General features: G+C 46.5%; 1 protein-coding gene across 1 annotated transcript in view; it reads left to right on the forward strand.

The window, feature by feature from the left end:
- LOC8036846 (forkhead box protein F1-like) overlaps positions 1–24,137 on the forward strand; it is a 58,803-nt gene extending 34,666 nt beyond the window's left edge. Inside the window, exon 2 of the mRNA XM_002412027.4 lies at positions 23,349–24,137. Within this exon, the coding sequence (XP_002412072.3) occupies positions 23,349–23,503 (155 nt within the window). The 3' untranslated portion in view covers positions 23,504–24,137. The remainder of the gene's footprint in view (positions 1–23,348) is intronic.
- The last annotated feature ends 342 nt before the right edge of the window (positions 24,138–24,479 follow it).

Here is a 24,479-nt window from a genome sequence, read left to right on the forward strand (position 1 = left end):
TCCCTCAAGGAAAAACGGCACATATACATTGAAAATAAAAATATCGACATTTCTTGGCAAAAATGGGCAACTGTAAAAAAAAAAAAAAAAAAAAAATCACAAAAGTACAAACAAGTTAGTGCCCAAAAACATGGAACTTCACCTTCTGTACATCATGATGACGTGTTCTTATTATAGTAAATACATATGTACTTTCCCAGGTTCTCCTCGTTGATCCACGCTCATTTGTTTCTGTTAATGATAATACTGACCCTGGGCTTCGAGAATGCCCTCTCTACGTTAACACTGGACACTGGCAGGCTGAGGAGATGAAGCGCTGCCTGATCCAAAATCGTCCATTTAACCAAATGTGACTAACGAAAGAGACATGGTGCGGTCTTGCATGAAGCTAACAACAACCTTATACTAGCCCACACCCGAACTTTTTTTTTTAGGACCAGGAACTCGACACACTCAGCCCGATCACAGAAAGGACATCGATGTCCCGGGACAACCCAAGACTTCTTTTGTTGCATGTTCAACCTGGGAACAGGACAATCAAGAAGAGGTCACACAATGTCGAACCTTGCAACGCCCTCTCTCCCCTTCCCCACCCTCCCCCTTCCCATCTCGGCGCGACCCTAAACAACTGACCATATTCGGTTAAAACAGAATTTTAGAGAATGAGTTCGGCTTACTTTTATCGGTTTTTATCGGTTTAAACCGAAAACGCCAAATCAAAAACTGACCTTTTTCGGTTAAAACCGAATTTCTGAAAATGAATTCGGCGTACTTTTATCGTTTTTTATCGGTTTAAACCGAAAACTCCGAACCCTAGTCATAAGTCACCTAAACTACGTTTTAATGGGGCGAATTAAACCTCACCAGCTTTAATGGCGCCATTTAAAGATATGAGCTTGATGGAGTTTCCACTTCAGCACATGCCGAAGAGAGAAACACACACATGAATGGCAGCAAGTGGAAGAAGTTCATTCCTCGTGTCTCTAAAGCTTGCGACTTCTGCGGAAGTTCGACTGAAAATCGTAATATGTGGGTTCGGGCGGCTACTGTGTCCCAGCTGCCGCGGATCCGAAATCCCATCTGCGAATCAGTTGCAAATACCACGCCGTGGGAAGCGACCCTCACAGAGAAGAGTTGGAGACTACGCTCCACAAATCTGAAGCCACATCCAGTAGTCAAGCGACACCCCGCACGCTCATTCAGAGCTAAAATTATGGAGCAACATTTCTCGTTCGATCGGAAGCGGAAGTCCCTGGTGTCCGGTTTCGAGCCATGAGTTGCTGTTGTCACACGTGTATCCTGTATCGGGGGTGCCGACGCGCACGTGCATGGCCCAGACACCCAGCTCAGCTGCGTCTTTTGTGGTCGCCAAACGTGCAGACACTATTTCATTTCAAATGCGAGACGGTTTAACGTTTTTACGACTGTTTTGTTCCTGGAAACAAACTATTCGTCTTACTCTAAAGCATTATTATGTCTGTTGTCGTTTACAGGCTCATATAGAATTCCATGGCGAGAGATCTCGCATAAAGATACTCTGTGTTGTTGTAATTCGAAGGATTTCAAGCGTCTCATTGCAATATCGAAAAGGCAAGCTGAAGAGGTTCTTCGGCTTCCCGGCTTTAAACTCGCTATTGAGCCCCCCGCAAGCTTGGCAGTACGCAGTCGTCATATCAGGCCTCGAAGGGTCAATGAACTAAAATAAATATCAGGTTTCTTTAAAAAAAATAAAATCCCCGAGAACGCTGTGATTTTGACCTGGACAGAAACAGATATTTCTGAAGTAAAAAAAAAAAAAAAATTACTTTATATTTGGTTTTTTTGGAAAAGGCTGTAAGCTCACAGTCATTTTCTTTTTTTATTTTGAGCATTGAAAATGTGCTCGCACAGCGCATTACACCATGTAAAAGTCTCAATGCAGAGCATCGAAAATTACGATTGTGACAACATCTCGAGCGCCATTAGCGTACCTCAGATTTCGACGCTTCAAGGGTTCAGTTAAACCAGCACCAACCAGGCAAATTCTTCAAATACTCTTCCATCCTGTATGCAAGGTTATACGCAAGAAATCAGGGCGGTGAGGGGTAACCTTTACGCTGATCCCTGGGTAACCTAACACTCTGGCATCCCGGCCCACTGGAAAGTCTTCATAAACAAGCGAGCTCCGGCAGTCTGGCCGGCAACTTGGCGCCTCTGTGCCGAGCTCGCTTTGAGTCCAGTGGGTGCGGGAGTTCACCCGGGTGAGTCAAATGAATACAACCTACTTTAAAGGGGCACTGACACCCCAAAAGTCGCATTTCTTTTTGTTGTCTAAAACGATGCAAGTTGTAGCTATAGACACGCAATAAGATACCGCAACGCGAAAAAAAAAAAAAATCCCACAAACGCGCGCGTTTTTTTTTTTTTTATTTTTTGCGCTTTTTGTTTTTTCTCCTTCCCTCCTCACTTCTTTTGATTTCTGACGCCAAATATTATGAAATTTAGAAGCTTTGTGAGCGACATATCTATAACATTTAATAGCGGCATTTGTAAAACATGTTTTTCAACGCAGCTGCGAACGCACAACGGCCCTTCTTTTTGAAAGACCAAAAATCGGAGTCCGAAGTGATGTCGCCCCCTGGCTTTTTATCTTCACTCGAAAAGCATGGCGGCGCTCGACGTAGCAGATAGAGTTCCTGCAGTGGCAGAGGTTGATCGGTGAGTCGGGGAATCGGAGGAAGTTGTCTTTTTTAGGTGCTCGACAATCTCTCAGACTTCGAAAGGGAAATCGTCAAACGGTCAAAAGAACTGGGTTTGGTGTCTGTGATTCATGGTAATAAAAACCCGAGACTCGGAAACACAGAAAGGGACGAACACAACACAACGTTACCATGAATCACCACCAGCACGCTTGTTTTCTAAGTATTGTTGGTGCCTGAGTATCGTAGTTTCGGTCGTGACTCCGCCGGGGCAGCCTTTCACGCAGAACCTGCACGAGGTGCCCCCCCCCCCCCCCCCCACCCCCTCTACGTCGCTCACAAAAGTCTACTGCGCGTTCTCTTAGACTTCGCACCGTTTCAAAGAATTTGAGATCGCTGAAAGGGCCCTAAAAGAACTTCAAACTCGAAAGCCAAGCGTCATCTGCTCGGGGTTTACCACGGTTGATCGAATGCCATTTCATCGAAGCACGTTTTAGAGAACGGACACGTTTTATCGAAGCACGGTTTAGAGGAAGCGGAGCCTCAGTTTAGAGAAACGCCGTTTATCGAAAAGGGGACAATATTTAAAAAGGGCTTTCCAACTTCGCGCGTGTATCACTGCTGCGCGTGTTAACCTAGGTCCCCTGCTGCGTTCCCGCCGCTTCGCGGCGGCAGTCTGTGGCGGCTCGTAACAAAAATGTTAACTTACCTGACTTATGCGCAGCGCACACGACGCTTCGCGGCAGCCGAATTCGCTTAGAGGAAGGTCATCGCCGTTTTCTTGAAACTGGGTTTTCTATAAATGGATTCGATAAACTGGGGTCGGTAAAACGGCGGTCGCAAAAACGAGCTTCTCTAAACCGCATGCCTCCGGTCTGCTCGCAGCCGGTTGTTCGCGGGACGCCGGCGAACACGAAAATTCGGAGGCGTCAGAGAAACTCGACTCGCATGACGGCTCAATATTTGAAGTCACTGCACTGGCGCGGATCGCGCGGGAACTTCATATTCGACATTTGGAAAATATTCTTCACTTTAAGAAATGCCTGCGCGTCTACTTTTCCGCACAACACCCGGAGAGCTAATCACCGCAACTTACGGAGGCAGCTCAGCGAATGACAATGCCGAAACATATGTTAAGACCGAAAAATGCAGTCTGAGTTGTGACATTAAGCAATGCAAGCGTGACGTTTTGCATTGCTTAATGTCACAACTCAGACTACGTTTTTTGGTCAGAACATATGTTTCGGCAGCGTCATTTGCTGGGTTGCCTCCGTAAGCTGCGGTGATTGGCTCTCTGAGTGTTGTGCGTGAAAGTAGACGCACAAACTTTTTTTAGAGTGATAGGGGCGAAGCTCCTTAGTGGGCTAGCCATGTCCGTATGTCCGTCCGCGGTCGGGTCACGAGCACGTGAGCACGTGCTTCCGTGCTCGTGTAGGGCAAAAAAACAACAACCGCATCTCCACGTGGTAAATGATGTTGATTGGGGCGAAGCTCTGGTGGTGCTTGTCTGCGTAGACGCAGAGCCGCAGCATGCCGAGCTTTTGGTTCGTTTTCATCCATGTCAGAAAGAAAATGTGTGGTATGGAACATGGTTATATACGCATTTGAGTATTTGACCGCAGCTTGACATGGATGAAAACGAACGAAAGGCTGGCCATGCTGCGGCTCAGCGTCTACGCAGACAAGCACCACCAGAGCTTCGCCCCAATCAACATCATTCACCACGTGGAGATGCGGTTGTTTTTTGTTGTTTTTGTTTCACTTCACAAATGCTGAATTCCCAAGTTTCGAATTTTTAAGGTAATGTCCGGGCGGAGGCGCGCGGTTTAGAGACGTTCGTTTTAGAGAACGCCGTTTTATCGACCCCAGTTTATCAGATCTCTTTAAAGAGAAACAAAAGTTTACAGAAAATGGCGGTGAGCCTCTTTTTAGCGAATTCGGCCGCCGCGAAGCGGCGTGTACGGATGGTTCAGGTGAGTTAACATTTTTGTAATAAGCCGCCGCAGACTGCCGCCGCCAAGCGGCGTGAACGCAGCGGGGTGTGATGGGTTAAAACGCGCGAAGTAGTAGAGCCTTTTTAAAACAGCGTCCCCTTTTGGATAAACGGCTTTTCTCTAAACTGGGGGGCTCCGCTTTCTCTAAAACGTGCCCGTTCTCTAAAACATGTTTCGATGAAATGGCGTTTGACCAACCGTAGTAAACTCATGTCCGGGCATGGTTTTCAATCGTTTCAGATAATAAAAAAAATGTTTTTGACATGTTAAGCGAATGGCGAAAATCAGTTTCACATGAAGAAACATTAATTGACAATGTATAAGTGCTTTTTCTTTTACTTGATCTGATTTGATTTGTGAAAATATAAAAGAAATACTTGCCCCAGTCAAAGGTTGCAAATAGAAACGACAGTTTTTTTTTTCTCTACAGACCAACATAAGGTTAAGAATGCTTCATTTCAGTATTAAACAATGTTGTAGGCGATTACGACGTTTAATTTCACAAAATACAAGGAAGGGAAAAAAGGAAGTCCTCACTTTGCTCTCGTTCTCTGTTTTGTGAAACAAAATCGCCTCAACGGCTCGTAGCAGCATTTTTTTTTTTATTTGATATATATATATATATTTTTTTTTTTTGCTCCATACTGGTCAAAAGAAAAATGTGTGTTTTTAGTTGTAACTTTTGACTGAGACAAGTTTCGCCTTAAATATTTTTTTCCAATAAAACGCACCACTGAATCGCACTTATAGATAGAGAGATTGTTCATCCAACCTCTGCTGCGCTGTCATCGCGCGACGCAGCAGAGGCTGGTTGCACTATCTCTGCACGGGGCGCGGTGCCGCCGGGGCCGATATGCGCTCCGATAGCAAACCGAAACTTAAAAACCCGTCGATTTTGTGCGGTTTTTCACAAAGGCGTAAAAATGATGCGCGTGCCTTCTATCGTTCTGCAATTTGTTGATTTACTGTTTTTCGACGACGCTGAACAATTTACTGATTGAAACCACGCTCTTAAACACAATATTAAAAAAGTTAGTTACGCAAAAATAATTAACAACTTAATATTCCCGGACTTTAATCATTTTTTCTAAATGGGCCCCTGGCCCGGGAACAAAACGACACAAGTATTTTTTTGTTGGGATGAGTAGTTTTCGCAGGAGCGATTTGGCCTGAGTTCTCTGAAACACCCTGTATATATATATATATATATATATATATATATATATATATATATATATATATATATATATATATATATATATATATATATTTATACGGCACAGTTCTTCTTTTAACAAATGTAGCTTTTGATAAACGCGTAACGATTCGAATGCCCAGTGAACACAGGATTCAGATGCACTAGGTTTTGTAGACTTATCTTTCTTTGAAACACCCGGCCAAGACATTATGAAAGACATCTTAATGCCTCCCATGCATTAACACTAACTATTCCGTCTCTCTTAAGATATGTACTTTTCGCAATAAAACAACAAAACGAAATGCGTTCCCTAAGGAAGGTTTCAAATCGCCTCCACTGCTTCTTCTTTTACCTACGTAACCGCGATCTAGCAGGTGTGCAAAACTACGCGGGACGTTTTACGCCCTTTTCATTGAGCAAGTGTGAATTCGTTAGGTAGAGGGGGCGCGGGACGTCGCCTTTAGACTAAACAAGTAACACCCAGTTCGTCGAGATCGCAGCTGTCGGAAATTGGCCGAGGCCTAGACACAACAATCACATACGTTGCGGTGTCGGGGATATCCGCGTAACGCTGGATTTCCAGAAGGCGCGGCGCGACTCACACAAGAACAGTGAAAGCTTTCAGCGTCTATTTTTATTTTACTGACTGCTATTTCGTATGGCCTTCCTCGTGGCGAGTCGTGGAAGGCTGGAAGCTATATGAGTTGTTGCGTTTGCCCTTCTCGGGGAGGAAACTAGTTTATTTAAAATTTTAGAAAAAAAAAAAAGTTTCCCGCGTTGAAAGTAATGAGTCGAAACTAGGGTGGGGGTAGGGGTGAGTGGAATTTCAGAAGCTTTTGAGACGTATTGATGGGGTCCTTTCGTCGAAAATTAAGCACCAGTAAATGCGTGTCATAAGCTTACATAACTTTTCGCGCATTATTGTCGTTCATAATTAGCGATGAGCACGGAATGAGACTCGCGAGTTTGATTAAGTTAACGCGGCTGTATTTGTCGAGGCTGCAGGTTCACACTACGGCACCGTTTTCTAACGTTACCTTACGTTCCGAAAGCTTACCTCTGTTTACGCCAAAGGTCACATCTGTGCTTCATATTAAGCGTGCCTATTAGCAGTTCAAGGAGATTCCCTGGCACGCGATATTCGAGACACGAATGTTTTGGGTGACTTATACCCCTAACGTAAGGAAACGTACGACAACTCTGCTGCGTGCACCAGCCATCAGTTTCCTTTTCTCGGTGCGTACGTGACGAGCGTCCACCACAGCTGCAATCAAAACGCTCGCAGAACGAGTGCTATTGGCGACGTGCGCGATCAAAAGCGTCGCTGTGGTCGGCATTGGCGATTGCCCAAACGTCCAGTACGGCGTCATTAATTTTGCTTTCATCGATGGAAATATCACATTGCAAGCTTTGACGGTGTTGGTTTAAGAATGCGACGACTCCAAGCTTCCTTCGTGCTGTTTACACACACCTTCCATCTTGTAGTTCGCAACTGATGATACTTAGCCAGGATTACAACTTGTGACGTCACTGCGAGGCAAAGTCCTGGTCGTGACTTCACGGACGAAAGTCATACGAGGGCGCCACCGAAACATCTCGGCGCTAAATTACGAAGTGAGAACGGCACGGCGTCTCTTTCGAATGCCCGACTTCGTTGCCTTCTGCCGTGCTTTGACAACGCGTGTACGCTCGAAGCTCACGAGAAGTCGAAGCGTTATCGAAGGCAGGAAGCTTGCGCCAGAGGCGGGACAACCTGAACGACCTCCCACGCAGTTCTCATATTGTCCGTGGCTATAGTAACAAAGTTTCTGCCAAGCCACATCAACGAAATGTCTCTTAAATGTGGCACTTGTGTGCAAACTTTTTTTTTTTTTCTCTCTTGAGCAGCTGCACTGGTCGGGTGCGTGTAGAATTTGCCTAACCAGTGGTCGCTCTAGTTGCCGCTTGCATGTACAATTAAAAGCCAACCCTGCAAGGCACTGTGCGAAGGAAGGGATGTTACAGTGGAACACCGGACGCGAAATCGTTATGAGATTTAAGTTTAAACACGGTGTAGTGACCGAATGCCGCCAAGTTTGCACATTCTTATTGCGAGCTTTAGTTACTTTCTGTCGCGACACTTCGCCTTCACCACCGCAGACGGGCAATATACCCCTTTCGAAAGTCATGTGGTAATTATTAGAAGTTAGGGGGCACTGCACAATGGCGGTACAACTCACATCATGGAACGTGCAAGTCATTCTATAAGATAGCCAACGTCGGAGCGCGGCCAACCCTAGGAACCGACGAGCCAATCAAACAGCGTCGAAAGTGCAACTTCACTGCGCTGATCACCTTTTCCTTCCCTGTGCGCGTACACTATTGGCTCTCACCTTTCCCCCTTGACTTCCTTTTACAACCCATACGCACACACGGACCTCTTCCTGTGGGCGTGTTTTTGATTTCTAATCCAACCAAATGCATAAAGTGTGCCGTGAGGTCGCTGTTTTAGTCCGCCAATGTGCAGGGGTTCCACAGCTGATAACAGAGGGCAGTCTTTCGAATGGGGACGGCTGTAGCTCTCAACTTTGGACTGCGCGTCTGGCGAGCAGAATCGAATATTTCTCGGGCGCGTGTCGGTTGCACGTCATTGCGCTTTTTCGCGTTACTCGCGGACGCTGAGCTGGCGGAATTTCTTTGGCGGAAAGCAAATGTTCAAAAAAAATACGAGAACAAAAAAGGTAAAAGAAAGGCACTCTTATCGTCTCGATAGGACAGAGCGAGCTGCATTTTTCTTTCGTTTATTTAGACGTTTTTTATACTTTTAGCCGACGCAGCCGACGTTACGAGCTAAGGGACTAATCAAGCACTCAAAAGCGCAAATCACTTGGCCTTCTTTGTTTATGATTCGTTCAGCGATGATCGAACACGTACAGAAACATGACGAACACCACGATGGTGCGTTTTTGACGCTGCACTACCCCAACCCCCCCTCCTCCACGCTGGCGCTGGCGGGTGTGGCTGGCTTCGGCGGCTCACGTCGATCAGCTGGCTCTTGTCCGCTTAGCGGAGGAGCACCTCTAGAGTCTTTATCTGACCCTCAATAAAGTCATTTATCTTTCTCTCTCTCTCTCTCTGACGCTGTCTGTTTGGTCCCATGAGCTCGTAGCGTCGGCTGCGCCTGGACTTAAGCTGCGACGAAGTACAGACAAACTCAACTCGCTGACGTCACGCCACTGCAGTGGCGCTGCTATTGGTACTGCGCATGCGCAGACGCTTCACTCCTCCCAAGTTTGGTTTCTGCGCACGCGCAGTGCTCACACCTTGTGTGGGCAAAGCGGGCTCCTTTGGAAACGCTGTGTCGGTGTGCTGACGCCTGTACACGACCGTGGCTCGTGCACGATCGAACGCTGCAATGGTGCTTTACGCTCGATCCAAGCAAAACATGCATGTACGTCTTACGGGAGCGCTGGCACCTCCTGGCCGAGGACAACAGATTTATAGACCCTTGACAAAAAAAAAAAAAAAATGACCGCATCTTCACGTGGTGAATGATGTTGATAGGGCCGAAGCTCTGGTGGTGCTGACGATACTGATTTTATTGTTTATAGGTAGTGCTGATGGTGCTGATTTTTTTGTATTGCTCATAGGTAGTGCTGAGTTCCGGGTTGCGTTTTGACTTCATTATTACTGCTTTATGGTCGGTGAAATGCAGAGCCAGTGGTTCTTCTGGTGGATCAGCTTGGATCCGTTAGAAGCCGTGGGAACGCATCTCCACCGCTTAAGTCAACGGTCCATGTCAGAAAGAGAATGTGTGGTATGGATCGTGGTTATATACGCAGTTGAGCATTTGACTGCAGCGCCCTCTCGTCTATAAACGTTGAGCCAATGCATGCAAAGTTTAACGCGATTATATACGCATTTGACCGCAGCGCCCTCTCCTGTACGTTGAGCGGCTACATGCAACGTTTCATCCATGACAGAAACCCCAGCTCTTGATTAACTACCACATCTCAAAGCCCCTACTCGTCCCGCAGTCGTGGCCGAGTGGTTAAGGCGGTGGACTAGAAATCCATTAGGTTCTCCCCGCACAGGTTCGAATCCTGTCGACTGCGCAAACATTTTTTGTTTTTCTTTCTTTAAGAAGACAGATGGGATGGCAATCGATGTGAGCACGGACGCCGGACAAGGCTATACTCCGCGACAACTTTTCTTGGCAATGCAGTGGAAGGTACGTCCCGCGTCCCCTCTCCCATTTTGAGTGCACGCAGGCTCTCCTCCTCATCCTCTCTCCTTCCGGGGAGAGGAGGAGAGCCCGCGCACACTCAAAATGGGAGAGGGGACGCGGGACGTACCTTCCACTGCATTGCCAAGAAAAGTTGTCGCGGAGTATAGACCCTAAAAAGCTTCTTCCCTAAAAAAAGAAAAAAAAATGGATGCTAACTGGGGCCAGCAGCTCCCCATCCATAGATCCGAGGCCACCGTATTTTCGCCGCGCACTCTCAGCGCACGTAATGGACACGCGAGTGCTGCTTCAGTGTTCGGCGTTTCTTCCAATCCTTGCGTCGGCGGGCCGGCTCGTTGTTGGCCTCGGGTCCAATCGAACGCTTCGCGCTGCAGGTGATGCCCAAAACATGGCGACCGCGAATGTTGCTCGAGGGGCTGTTCTAGAGGGTCTATTTATCCCGTACAACGCGACTGCTAGACGCTTGCACTCTTGAGTGTGTGTCTTTTGTTTTATATATAATTCGCGAAATCAAATCGGAGACATTCCGTGGCTCGACTCGGTGAAAAACACCCGTATATTTGTGCTCTCTTATGATCCGATGCAGACAATCGAGCGGCGCCAAAAGTGCATCGTCACGGTACTCAATCGTCTTTGTGGTTTGCTAGCCTCAACCATAAACCGAGCACGCCCAGAAGGAAAACAAAGCGCAGGATAGCGACGTATTCAGTGCGCGTAATTGCTTTTGTCGGCGACAGCACAAACACACAAAAGCGATGAGCGCCGCCATGACGGTGCTCGTTTGGCGACGCTCGATTGGCCCCATCGGGGTTGGACTTAAAAGTGGAATGGAGTATTATGGCGTTTATTATGGGCAAGAGCAGGCAGAAGGCCATGTCTGGGAGGTCACGCAACACGTAAGGTGAACGCTTTTTTTTTTTTCTTTTTTAACTTGGCAGGAACTAGAAGTAACGAACTCCGAACCCAAACATCTGCGAGCGCCAAGGGGGAAACGACCGGGCTTTATTTTACGCGTTCCAACTGCGAACGCGGACGGGAGGGCACGCACGCACGCACGCACGCACGCACGCACACGCTCCGTTCCTCCATATATCCTCGCACTTCTCTGGGCGCGGACACCCAGGACGCTGCCTATCGAGTTACAGCTCGAAGGCAGCAGTGCGCTATCGAAGAAGCCTCCCCCTCTCTCGGGGGCCTTTGTTGTTGCTTCACAGACAAAGAGACGAAACATTTCATGCCAGAGAGCCACATAGTTGGCTATCTTAGAAGAACCCTGCTCTTCTGCGGTCAACTAGTGGGCCGAGCGAAGCAGCCGCGAACAAAAAACAGCGTCGCTCAGTGGGCACCCAAATTGACGTCATAGAGGCTTTCCAAAACAATCACCTTTCTGCGATAATGGGATTTAGAGTACGAATGGCGAAAACTTTTTCGTAAAAGGATAAAAAAAACAACTAAATGAGGACACAAAAAAAAAAATGCATGAACGCTAAAAAGCCGCAATTGAGGAGGAAGACGAAGCATTGGCAGCGACTTTTGTCTACAAAGTCCTACGTTAAAGAGTCGTTTCGGGATTTGAAGGACTAGTATTTTTATCAACTTCCACGCTAAGCGGGGAAACTGAATTGGTGTATAGGTCACGTTGACATCAGGTCATGTGACGTTAGCATCCCCGCTAAATTTAGCGGGAAAAGCGAGGAACAGACGGACGGACGGACACATTTTGACGATATGGGGATTCCGTTGAAAGGCCTTCGCTTTAAAACAAAACAAACCCAAACACACTGAGGAACAACTCCAGTGCAACTACAACAAATGACTTCATGTTTGAATTTGTGCTGCTGCTCTGCTGCTTCTCCCCATTGTCAGGATTATCAACCCATAGATTTCACCAGCTCGCCTGTGTTATAAACCCCCGCTGGAACTTACAAGACAGTCTGCGCTGGGCCGTCAGTGAAAACAGCGAAAGCGTTTAGTGGTGTTCCTTCATTGCAGCGTCCGTCGCTGACGCCCGTGTCGACAACGCCTCGCTCCACGTTGTCTACGCCGGCGTAGACAGCGTGGAGCAAGGTTTGAACTTCGTGCTCTGTGTCATGCCTCATCTTATTATCAGACTTCAGTATTACAACCTTGAAAGTGAAGAGCGACGAATAAAGAGTTGGGGCCGCCTCTTCCCTAGAAACGTAGATACCCCTTCTTTTTTTTCTTTTCTATCTCTTGATTATCAATTTGTGTGCGAGTAGTTGTCGTTATATATGGCTTCCTGTCTGACCGAAGCCCGTGCTCCCGTGACACAGGACGGGCCTTGTTTCCAAAGCTTTTCGCGCAGGCGAAAAAAGCCCCGAAGTCGACCAACACTGAGAATGGCGGGGCGTTCGCCGCATCCCTCGAAGCCCCGACAGTCGAGGGGGGGCTTTCCTGACAGTAATGGTCCGGGTGCCGCAAACGCGAAACAGCAGCAACCGCAGCCGTAGCAGCCCGAGCCCGAGGCTGACAAGAAGGAACAGGAAGAAGAGGGCGCCGGGTGTCTCCAGCTAAGACAATACGGCTGCCTGTGTGTGGGCTCGACCCGCTACGAGACGCGCTGTTATTCTTTCACCGGATCAAGGACAGAACACACACACACAGGCAAAAGCGAAAGTGAGGAGAGTAATACCGAGCACACGCGCCGCCATTGCCCGAGTCCAGACAGGGCCTCGCTGCGGGGGTCAGGACTCTGGAGCCCGGAGCGTCGGATCACGGGCCGAGTGTCACAACTTCCGTTGGTTTTATGAGCGGAGTCTTATCACTCGCTGTGACTGCGACGCGTGGTGTCGATCGGTTGGCGGCAGCGTTTGATGAATACGCCCGTCTCAAAACCGGAACGTTTTAATGCTTGCTAGGAGAATGAGTTACATGGCAACTGTCCGTAACGGTTATGGTACTGTATGTCGTTGCGTCTTTTTTATTTTTTTTTTTTTGCCGCAGCTTTTTTGTTTTTAGGCTGTGAATTATATTAAATGAATTATACTAAATGTACTAAAAATCACATTCTAAAACAAATTATTCGTCACAGCGCCTCTCGTCACAGCGCCCTCCACGCCGATGTGGTCTTGGTTCGAGGCTAGCTTTGAACATTATTTGTTCTCGTTACTTCCGCGGAGAGCAAACGTGTCATCAACTAAGTCCGTTATTACATATTAACAAAAAAAATATTTTGTTGACGCGTTAAGACGAAAACGGGTCCCGGTTCCGGCTTATAAGAACATTCAGGATTGACTAAGGGCACTAGTTAGCAAACTTTTGAAAATAACATTAAGGACCCTTCTTAACTTGCGAGGATAAGCAACAAGAACGGCGAAGAACCGGCCGTGCTTATGACGCACGATGAGATGTCGTAGAGCCAGAGCACGGAACAAGGCGGACCTCGAAGAACGGTGTACAGTCACGGCGGCGCAAACTGCCGAACATCGGCTTTCGCCATAAACGGTATTCGTCCTTACTTGAGCTCACTCAGCGGACCAGCAGTGAAAAAGAGCACGAGCCACTCTGGCTCAATTTATACGAGTCTGCAAAACATACCGAAATGCGGTGAGCACAATCTTGAGCGGGGCGTGCTGGGGGCACGACTCGCTTTCAGACAACTATAGGAAGGGAAGTCACAGACGGATGTGACTGTTGCTTCCGTCAGCGTCTCGGGCAGTGCGCAGCTGCGAAAACACTTTACCGTGGCAAAGACGGATTTTCATTTCATTGGCATGTACTTCTTTTGTTTTGTATTGCAGTCTACGAATTACAACCTTTTGTGCCCGAGACGTTTCTGACTCGACCCCCACCAGTATTGTGCACACATTACAAAAATTATTCACCTTCAATCATGTAATGAGTGTTTAGAAATAAAATGTGGTCTTAATAACGACATTTGCGGTCACTAACTGCGGTATTCTAATTGCAAACACGAATGTGAATCTTTGTGTGTGTGTGTGAGTGTGTGTCTGCGAACACACACACACAAAATTCATTATAATAAGATCACACTTTTCTACACGTTGATAAGCTTGCTTCATGATTGGCAGCTACATAACATTGTCGTAACTCCAGAAATGAATTTATTACATGCACTAAACATGGAGCTCATTTAACAATCTTTAAACATCCACGTGTGTCTTGGGGCCCTAAACTCGTCAAACACAAAGTTGGAGCCGGAAGTTCGCGGAGCGCGCCGATGGTAAGTCGGCGACAAAAACGCGAAGTCATCGTCCTGATTATCCAATCGGTGCGCTCCGTCAACTTCGGCCTCAACTTGGTGTTTGACAAGTTTAGGGCCCCTGATATAGTTTGACTGAGGCTTGCTGTTCACAGAGCTTCAATCATCGGTATGTACTTATATATATATATATACCTACCGTACTGCAAATGTGTCGGTAAGAACCTCCGAAGTTGCTTCAACGTCGTCGAACTTTGGAAACATTTCGTTGCCAGCTGCTTTGAAATGCGTTCTGCGGGAAAGTTCGTTTTACTATGTGAGAACGGCTATTCAAAGCACGAAAAGGGGTTAGACGTTAGTGTCATTGTGCTAAAATCAAATATACTGTTCAATCGAGTCGCAATCCACACTCATTCAGTCCAAGGTAAGGTGCTGGGCATATCGAATTTATCTCTACCGAAGATCATTATATCACGCAAGGCACAGTCGTGCAACTACCTGAGAACGTGAGTCAGAGTTCGGGAATAAATATAAATAGGGTTCCGCGTTTTTCGGATAAATCAGAAAAACTCCACAAAACACTTGCCGATAAAATGTTCGTCAATTCGAATTTATCCGAAAAACTCCGAATATCGACGCCACGATGGCAAAATAAAAAAGCAATAAACAGCACAAAAAAAAAAAAGTATTTTGCGAATTAATTTTGAGAGAGCACAGGGTCAGTGGTTCTGATCTGAGGACAGGTTTTCTTTGAAATTGTGGACTGTTGACGAAATCGAGTTTACCACCGTTTATCTCGTCAAGGTTCGTTAAGAACAGCGGATCAATGTTCGTATGGGTAACGATAAAAGCTACTGTTCCTGTTTACAGTTTGGACAATGCTATATTTGCGTCCCAGAAGGAGGGTGAGAATTGTTTTTATAGCAGTGAAAGCTATGAACTGTAGACTTCCTATGATGGGGGCAGGGCAGCTGCAGTTTTTTTGCCTCCCAGTGACCAAGTCCAGGTGTTTAGTTATTCCTAGGTAATGACGTTATTTGAAGCAACACTTCTTTGCAAGATTTGTCGTGGAACAGTTAGTATTGCCAATGGCAAGGGCGTCAATGACAAATGCAGCTGTAGACATATCATTCGATCAGGTTCAAATTAAAGTTTTAGTTTATGTTTATTATGGCCCATGGACGTTCATTCGAACGTATTACATAAGCGGGGAGGAGCACGAAAAAATCAAAATACAAAAGCACCGATTACCTTGGCAACTAAAATAACTGAGACTGAATAGCAAACTTAAAACAGATCTTAGAGAATTTGAGCACTCATTATTTGAAGAAAAATGGAGTAATATCCAAAATTACTAGAAAACATGGACACACACGTGGCTTAAAAGAATATTTATCAAACATTGAAGCCAAGTATTTTTCGCTGAATAGGGTTTCGTTCGTTTCAGTGGCTTATGCGGTGTGTTCTTATAAATTTAGGGTACGTTTGTGCCCAGATATTATTTATTTGTATTGTTGTTTTTTTTCAGTGAAATTGGAAACACAGTAAAATTAAACTCCGAATTCAGAAAAAATGGGAATCTTAAAAAAAGAAAAAAAAAAGCTTCTATAAATTTTGAGTTTTCAGCGAAAAATGAACTCCAAAAAACACCCTCGGAATTTCACCAAAACTGAACTCTGAAAACACAAAATCCTAAATATAACATGGACATAAGCCCAGCTACAATCTTATTTGTGTGCCTTGAGCTGACTGCGTTCAATGGACCTGTTTTGGTGCCGTCTTTGAGGAGTGCATGAGTTTGGGGGGGGGGGGGGGGGGGGGGGGGGGGGGGGAAGGGGGGGTGCTTGAAGTTTTTTTTTTAAGCACCTCTCAGCAAGCAGCTCTTTAGCAGCGATATGTCAAATAACAAGTTCCTGTCGCCATAGGGTTGTTGCGGACAACGAACGAGCTGCGATGATCGTCGAACTCCTCCGTTGATGGGGAGTTGGGTTGGCGAAGACTGCGAGGCTCGGATTCTAAAGTGTGTTCCTCTCTTTCAAACTGCGTAGGGATCGACTACTGGTGGTTCGAGAACCAACTTTACCCTAGTCACTGACAAGGCGAGAAGGGTAGGGCGTCCCTTACAAACGCCCGGCCTCCAGCGCGCGTTCACTGCATGCCTCCCGCCGTGCTCTGGCTGCTCGTGCTCAGGCTCACAAGGCGCCGAAGCCTCGCCGAAGGCAGGGAGCTCACGCTGTAGGAGGCACAACTGAAACTCCTCCCTGCCGTTATCACCCTGTAAGTTATTATACGAGCATGAGAACATTGAGAAGTAACGTAGTGTTCAACACTTTCCTGCGTCAGCAAATTGTGTCGAAGCATCGAAGTCGTGATCGTGCTACTTTGTGTCGCGCGCTGTACCACCGCAGACGTGACGCACGACGGGCTTTCATAAGGGCGTAAGCATTTTTGTTCAGCACTTATCTATATCTCGCCAGATGTAAGATAAATATAAAGTTGAGAAGCGCCCAGTCCCGCCATCTATAGACTACGCACTGCCGAAGCTGCAAAACGACGCGGCCTATACGTTATACGTCCTGCGTCTTTGAACGAATCCCGCAAGCGCGTAAGCCCAGGGTGCTGTTCAGACAGTCGTCGACGCTCCCTTGGAAAGGCGTGGCTGTCTTATTTCCGGAACGCGGCCGAGCCCGCCGCCGACCAGACGGCCGCACTGCCTACGCTGCTCTTTACCGGAACGCCAAAGGGACGAGCGTTACATATACGAACCCGGAGTGGACAGGGACGAGACGGATCGAGGTGGGCCGATGAGTTGTCAGGGGTGTAGTATGTGCCCCATTCGAACGCGTACTGTCATTTTTTATAAACGTACTTTTTTCTCAGTCTTATTGGAAATAGTATTATTTAATTCCCACATGCCATTTAAAACAGGGATACGAGTGTGCATCTTAACTTCTGGCTGCGACTGTTGGTTATGAAGTGCGGGCACTGACCATATGCCTGCACAGCGAGTTTCAGTTCAAGGTGGGGAACTCGTAGGTAAACAGTTTCATTGAAACTAAGACACTTCTTGTATGGAACATCGCATTTACATATATAGTGATTTGAAATGTGTGCAATATTGAATTGCCACAGCATAAAAAGTCGGTCTATTAGTAAACGTTTACCACAGAGCGTCGCCAAATTGGGCAAGTCGGCGGAGAATACACGAAAAAAATAACTGATTCGCATTAATAGTGGTAATTGGGACACCACTTAAACGCGTATACATTGGCTTCTTTATCAACTAAACGGTCTCGGACGGACGTGTACTACGTATATGTCAAAGAAGAAAATGTCACCCGATCCCCTTTTGTACGAAGGGTTGACGGAACCGCCAGTTTGGAGCTGCCGAAAATGACACAGCGGCAACAAACCCGACCCTTCTGTTGCGTTCGTTTGTTTGACAGAAAGCGAAGTTGCCGGTGATGCCCTTTAAACAGTCCCGATATTGTTAGCCCCCACTTGGTACAAGAGGCCCGTTATCACTCTTCAGTTCGTTTGTTGATATACTCTAGTTGTCGCGTAAACTCATAGCGAGAGGTCGCGGTGGCCTGCGCGTAAATACACAGAAACCTGTAGATTAAACAATGCGATAACTCAACCAATTGCTTTTGTTTGTATCGGTTCACTTATAGTATACACAGGCGCGAGCTGTGAATGTTTCCCGACGGGGCCGACTCGGTTTGTGTAACATTCTCTTCTGGGTTGTATATACGTTGTTAAAAGAACGTGTTTACGGGTCCAAGTTTATTTTTTTCTTTTTTGAACACAAACTGATTGGAGTGTATTTTATTCTGCGGAAGAGAGTGGAAGGCGGAAGTGTTCGAGCCAACGAAAAATCGCTTTATCACCGCATAACCTAATTATTTCTGTTTGATATCTCTAGTTGTTTCCGTCTTAGAATGTGGACATTCTTTAATGTTTTAGTCGCGAAATAAGTTGTGAATTTTAGTGGGCTCACTCTATCCCGAGCTTGAGTAGATGTCGCGCTTGTAAAGGGTTTAATTAAAGCGAATGAGCTGATATATTGAAGCATTTAATTACTGTAAATGACTTTATTCGCCGAACTCAATATTTTGCAAATTTAGGAACGTGCGAGTTTGGGTGATACTTCGCGGGCACAAATATTCGCGATTTTAAGTTATATGCCATTCATTCTTTACCGTAGTGTGATTGACACATGCGGCCGATCAATTCTTTTGCGATACGTTTCAAGTCGCAAAATACGCGAAAGTTAGGTCTTCGCGAAAATTTACCCGTTTACAGTCAATTTCGCGAGCCCCAACGAAGAGACCACTTCGTTGGGGCCACGAAGAGACCATCCGTCACCGCGCTCGCTGCATTCTGACAACCTTCCTCAAGGACTAGTCGTTCACCTTAAAAATACACGAGTCGTATTATTTCAAGTAAAATATGTTGTGTGATGTAATTTAGCCTAGCGTGGACCAGCTTCTTTTCTCTTAACCACAGTTAAACGTCGCTCATTTATCAATATATTTGGTATCGAGAGCGGTTGGAACCTAACTATAGACTAGTGCCCTATGCGTGCAAACACGTGCAGCATGTGCGTGAAGGTAGCTTTGACAGGCTTACACTTGCACGTGCTTGTTCACACGAGCAAGAACATGGCGGCGGCCAGGTGCCTTGTTTTGAACCGTGTGTAGAGCAGTACAAATGAACCCAGAGAATTAATTCTGCCGCTTCGGCTGTCATCTGAAGCGTAGTCAAAATTTTGAACTTCTATTTCTATCATATGAATACGATGAAAACATTGCTATATTTCATGCATAGGTTATAATTAGCGAATATGCACGAATGTTTAGTGTTCCAGCCTGCACTACCCGACGGACACGGGCAGCAGCCACGCGGCATCTGCAGTTCAGCATAACGACGGAACTCAAAATACGAGCACGGTGTCGTGGCTTCACTCCCCGACAAATCTAACAGCCTCTTATCTTCGTCAGTTCTACAGCTCCCGTTTTAACGCAAGTATTAACCAACCCGATAACGCCGGATGCAAAAGATGGCAGTTATGCAGGTACACTGTGCCTGCTCGAAATACTCTATTAAGAGTACTTGCAAAAGGCAAATCATAATGTTGACGTGAAAGTGAACAAAACACGCACGCACGCACGCACGCACGCACGCACGCACGCACGCACGCACGCACGCACGCACGCACGCACGGGAGAGGCACGCACGCACGCACGCACGCGGAGACAGAATATCATATGAATAGTAGCATAAGAACATTCTGCCGCTGCCACCATTGCAGATGAAGTTGGATGATGGAAAAACATGATTCGGTTCGATTCTTTGCATGCCGCCTATAAAAATGACTTTTGACTTTTTATTGAAAACGTGTTGACTTCTTGTTGGCTTGGATTACTTTCTGTTGACTTTGACTTCCTGTTGACATAGCCAATAGAAAGTTTGTTGATCTTGTGTTGAAACGTTTCTGATGGCTTTCTTCAGTCCGAGTCAAAAGAAAAGCTGTTGACTCTATTAACTCTATGTTGATTTTTTTCTGCTGCTTCTTGTTGACAGCGTCATCAGAAAGACTGCAGATGTTCCGTTTACTTCGTGTTGAAAATGTTCCGTTGACTCTCTGTAGACAGTGTCAAAAAAAAAAAAGCTGTTGATTTTTTGTTGACTTTTAATGAAACACAGTGCGTCTTGACTAGATGTCAAAAGTCACTAAGTTCCTCTGTAGTCACTGACAAGGTGAGAGGGAGGAGCTTCTGTTGTCCCGCCTCCAGCACGAGCCTTCTAGCCTTGACAGCGCTTCGGCGTCTCGCGCCTCTCGAGCGCGAGCGCGCAGTCAAAGCACGACGGAAGGCATGGGGCGCGTGCTGGAGGCCAGGCGTTCGAAAGACGCGCCGCGCCATTCTCACTTTGTTAGTGACTGTAGTGATTTTATTGCGGAGACATGCGGTTTAGAGAATCTCTTTTGAGCGCACGCCGTCTTTACTCACCCATGTTTTTCGAATCCCTTTATAAAAAAAACCCAGTTTAGAGAAAATGGCGACGAGCCTCCTTTTAGCCAATTCGGCCGCCGCGAAGCGGCGTGTACGGATGGGTCAGGTGAGCTCAATTTTTGTAACGAGCCGCTGCAGACTGCCGCTGGCGAAGCGGCGTGAACCTAGCGGGAGGGAGGGGGAGGAGGGTGATGGGTATAACACGCGGCCCAGTGAACACGCGCGAAGGAAGAAAGCCTTTTTTAAACAGCGTCCCCTTTTCGATAAGCGGCGTTTCTCTAAACTGAGGCGCCGCTTTCTCTAAACCGTGGTTCGATAAAATGTGCCCGTCCTCTAAAACGTGTTTCGATGAAATGCCGTTCGATGAACCGTAGTGAACCCACTTTACTGACCCTATTAAGCTAGTCAACTAGTAAAGAAAAACAAAATAATTATTTTAAAGTAGAGCAACTGCCTTGACTCCCTTCGTCCTGAGTGGTGCTATGCAGAGACGCGATAACATTTCTTTTAGGAGTCGTTTTTGTGGGTGTGCTTTTCGCGACTGTGTCTAATTGTTATTAGTTGTACCAATGTTTTTAGTAAGAGATAGGGTCCACGAACTTCAAAATACTGTTATCCCTTTGACGGACTTCTGAGAAGACCGGATACTTGGAACCTTAAAAAAGTCTGCAGAGACACTTAAGACTGCTTACATATAGTAATGCCAAAGCATTCCTACACGCAGCGCGCCATGTCTTCCTTTCCCACACGGCGCTCCGGCGGTAACATCGCGCTCCCCCACTGCGCAGGCGCGGCAAACCCCGCCGGCTCCACGGCTTCCATTGACGATGCATCCGCGTTGCTGTGCTTTTCTTTGTGTTTTATTTCTGAGACGCGTCCGCTTTGACTTTGAGCGCACCCGCCGGCTTCCGTGATGATGCATCTGCGTTGCTGTGCTTTTCTTTGTGTTTTATTTCTGAGACGCGTCCGCTTTGACTTTGAGCGCACCCGCCGGCTTCCGTGACGAAGCATCTGCGTTGCTCTGCTTTTCTTTGTTTTATTGAGAATGGGAACCCAGGTGACGTTTCGCTCAGCCAGTGGGAATTTAGGTGCCGTTGTTCGATGCTACAGACAACGGCTACAGACAACGACGGCTTCGCTCCATGGGACAGTTAATGCTTTCGTATTAATAAGTGCTGAGGTAGTCACCGGACAAATGATTACCTTCAAAAAGTAGGCTACATAAAGGTCTGGAGAAGTCAGCGGGACTGTGATTCGGGTGTTGACTGCTTCATGGGGTTCGTGTGTGTCTCTAATGTGAATTTGTGGGATGTACGTAGTGCGTTCAAATGCCACAGGAAAAGAATTTCCCAAAAAAATGCAAAATATTAAAACAAATATATCGCGTTTTTTTTTTCTGTTTTTACGGCAGCCAATTTGGAGCAGAGTGGAAAGCTGTAGTAAGCCTCCAAAACTTTGTTGCATAAATAACTAAGGTGTAAAGCATTTTTTTTTCTTTTTGAGCTTCTGTAGCTTTTCAATTGAAAAGCTACAGAAAAAGCATCTCGGAGGCGAGAAAAGGATATTGACTTTTTTTTTATTTTTTTATTAAGAAGTGGGCCAATATTCAAAAGAAGGTCAACAGAAAAGCTAGAGAATGTCAGATGAAGAGCTATGGACATTTTATATCATCTGATGACCTTTTTCAATAGCCTTTCAACACAAAAGCGCCACAGTGTTTTGTAAGTGGCAACATGAACGAATGGAACCAAATTATATTTTTGAAGCTAGGATGACACTGGGCAGTGTATGCGAAAGAGACGCCTATCATTCGCGCTCACCGCAAAATAAATGGCACCACTTATAGCCACACTATGCTCTGTTCTTCTTCTCTTTTTTGTTTTTTATGTAAAATATGGGTGTACAAATACTTCTTCCAATTGAACGGAGCAGCGTCGTCCCTAATTTAAATACTGCAAAAAGAGCTGGCATGTGGTAGCTTGCCCTTGCTTTGTGAAGGCTATAAATGACGCAGAGTTATTCAATTCGAACCACTAGCCCTAGTATACACTCTAAAAAAAGCCCGTGCTTGTACTTTCCCGCACAACACTCGGAGAGTCAATCACCGCAACTTACGAAGGCAGCTTAGCGATGGTGAACCGAAATTTGGATTTCAAAAAAACTATGCTGCAGATCTAGGCGGGACGCTACAATCCCTACAACAACATTCGTAAGGCGATATCTCAAATGGACGGCCGTATTTTTGGAAAAAGAAGTCGAGATTGAATCAGGCCGACGAGGCGCGTGACGTCAAGATACCTAGTTTACTCCTCGTTTCGCTTCGCTCCCTCAAGGCCGCGAGGCGGAGAAGACGCGAGGCCGTTCCCTCTCCTTCTCGGAGAAACATGACGTCAACATTCCTGCCAAATGCGCCTCTTTTTTTTTTTAAAATACGGTCATTCGTTCGAGATATCGCTGTATGAGTGATGTTTTGGTGTTTGTAGCATCCCGTTGCACGCTTTTGCCGCGTGTTTTGGGGAATCCAGATTTCGGTTCAGCATCCCTTTAGCGAATGACGATATCGAAATATATGTTTAGACCAAAAAACGCAGTCTGGGTTGTGACATTAAGCAATGCAAGCGTGACGTTTTGCATGGCTTAATGTCACAACTCAGAATGCGCTTTTCGTCTAAACATATGTTTCGGCATCGTCATTCGCTGAGCTGCCTCCGTAAGTTGCGGTTATTGGCTCTCCGATTGTTGTGCGGGAAAGTAAAGCACGGGCTTTTCTTAGAGTGTATAAAGCAGGGGTGTGCGAATATCGCTTCGACTTAGCTTAAACGCCGCAAAAAAAAAAAAGAAGAAAAAAAAGTTGGTATTTTGTGGGGTCTTTTTACGCTCTGAAATCTGTGATTCAGCCCTATTCGATTTAAAGCAGTCTTCGCACACCCCTAATTAAGAGGCATCAGCTCAAGTTGCGTTTGAAAATCATCCACCCACTTTCCGTACTCACAACAAACAAATTTCAAGCACGTGACCCGCTCGCTAATACGATGTCTCGTGTATCTTTACAGGAATGCGGTTCCAGCATGGCGGAGGCAGCCCTTGCGAGAGGAAGGTCTTCCCAACGCCCTTCTCGACTTCCCTGGGAAGCATGAGTCCTAGTGCCGCGTCCCCAGCCCTGCCGCAGCCGCAACCATTGTATTACGAACCCAAGTACACGCTCTGAGGATGTGCGTTGGTGTAGGCGCCGGGGGCCGATCGCTGATCTTACCACGGCTCTCGATAACTATGGTGGCAGCAGGGACCGTCCGTTTCTCAGCTCATCTGCGGGTCGAACGAGACGACTTGCGAGCAGTAACCAGGCGTCACTTGTCATGTCACGGTTTGAATTGTGGTGACTCTTGCTTCTTATCTTTGGAAACTGCGGATGATCATAGTGTCGTCGAAACATCAACTTGGTGGAATATCAATGCGACATTGACGTGGAACGGGAGACGCTGATAACGCGCGCAGATGCACCGTCTAATATCAGTGCTGTGCGCGTAATTTTGTTGGTTTTGTAAAAAGGGAGGAAGAGAAACGATGAGACGCGCGTAGGGAAATAAAACAAACAATCTAGAGAACTAGTTCCGTAGGTCCCGTATTTCCTGCTAGTCTCCTCGCGCGCTGCCCTCGTTTTGTCGATGATCCGTCAAACTACTCGGCGCACGCGGGGCTCCGGGGACGGCGTCAAATATCACTCAAAATTGGAGAATAGTGCCACTGAAACACTCATCGTTTATCATATTCCCTCTCAATGCATTTGGACGAAGGAAGATTGCTGTAACAGTTATGTGGCATTCGTTATTCCGCTTGTAGGCTAGGCGATATATATATATATATATATATATATATTGTTTGCACAGGACAAGAAAATCATTTGACGGGTTTCAAGCTGAGTTTCATAATTTTACGTTCTCGCTGCCTGCTCCGCCCCGAAGAATTAAAAGTAGAGCGAACAGCGAGCAAAAAAAGAAAACATATTGAGCGCGGTGATCGGGGTTCACTACACTGTCATTTTCCACTTCAGCAGTATTTATTTGAGTGCACAATACCCAAGTTGTAAGGCTCACAGCTGCCTCACGATAATGTGCAGCACATACCACCGCAGGTGCACAAGTGGGTATTTTGGTGAAGGCAACACTCGCCAACAGTCTCGAAAC

The sequence above is a fragment of the Ixodes scapularis genome, unplaced genomic scaffold, assembly GCF_016920785.2.
Source record: "Ixodes scapularis isolate PalLabHiFi unplaced genomic scaffold, ASM1692078v2 PGA_scaffold9__187_contigs__length_104089568, whole genome shotgun sequence".
Lineage (NCBI taxonomy): Eukaryota > Metazoa > Arthropoda > Arachnida > Ixodida > Ixodidae > Ixodes > Ixodes scapularis.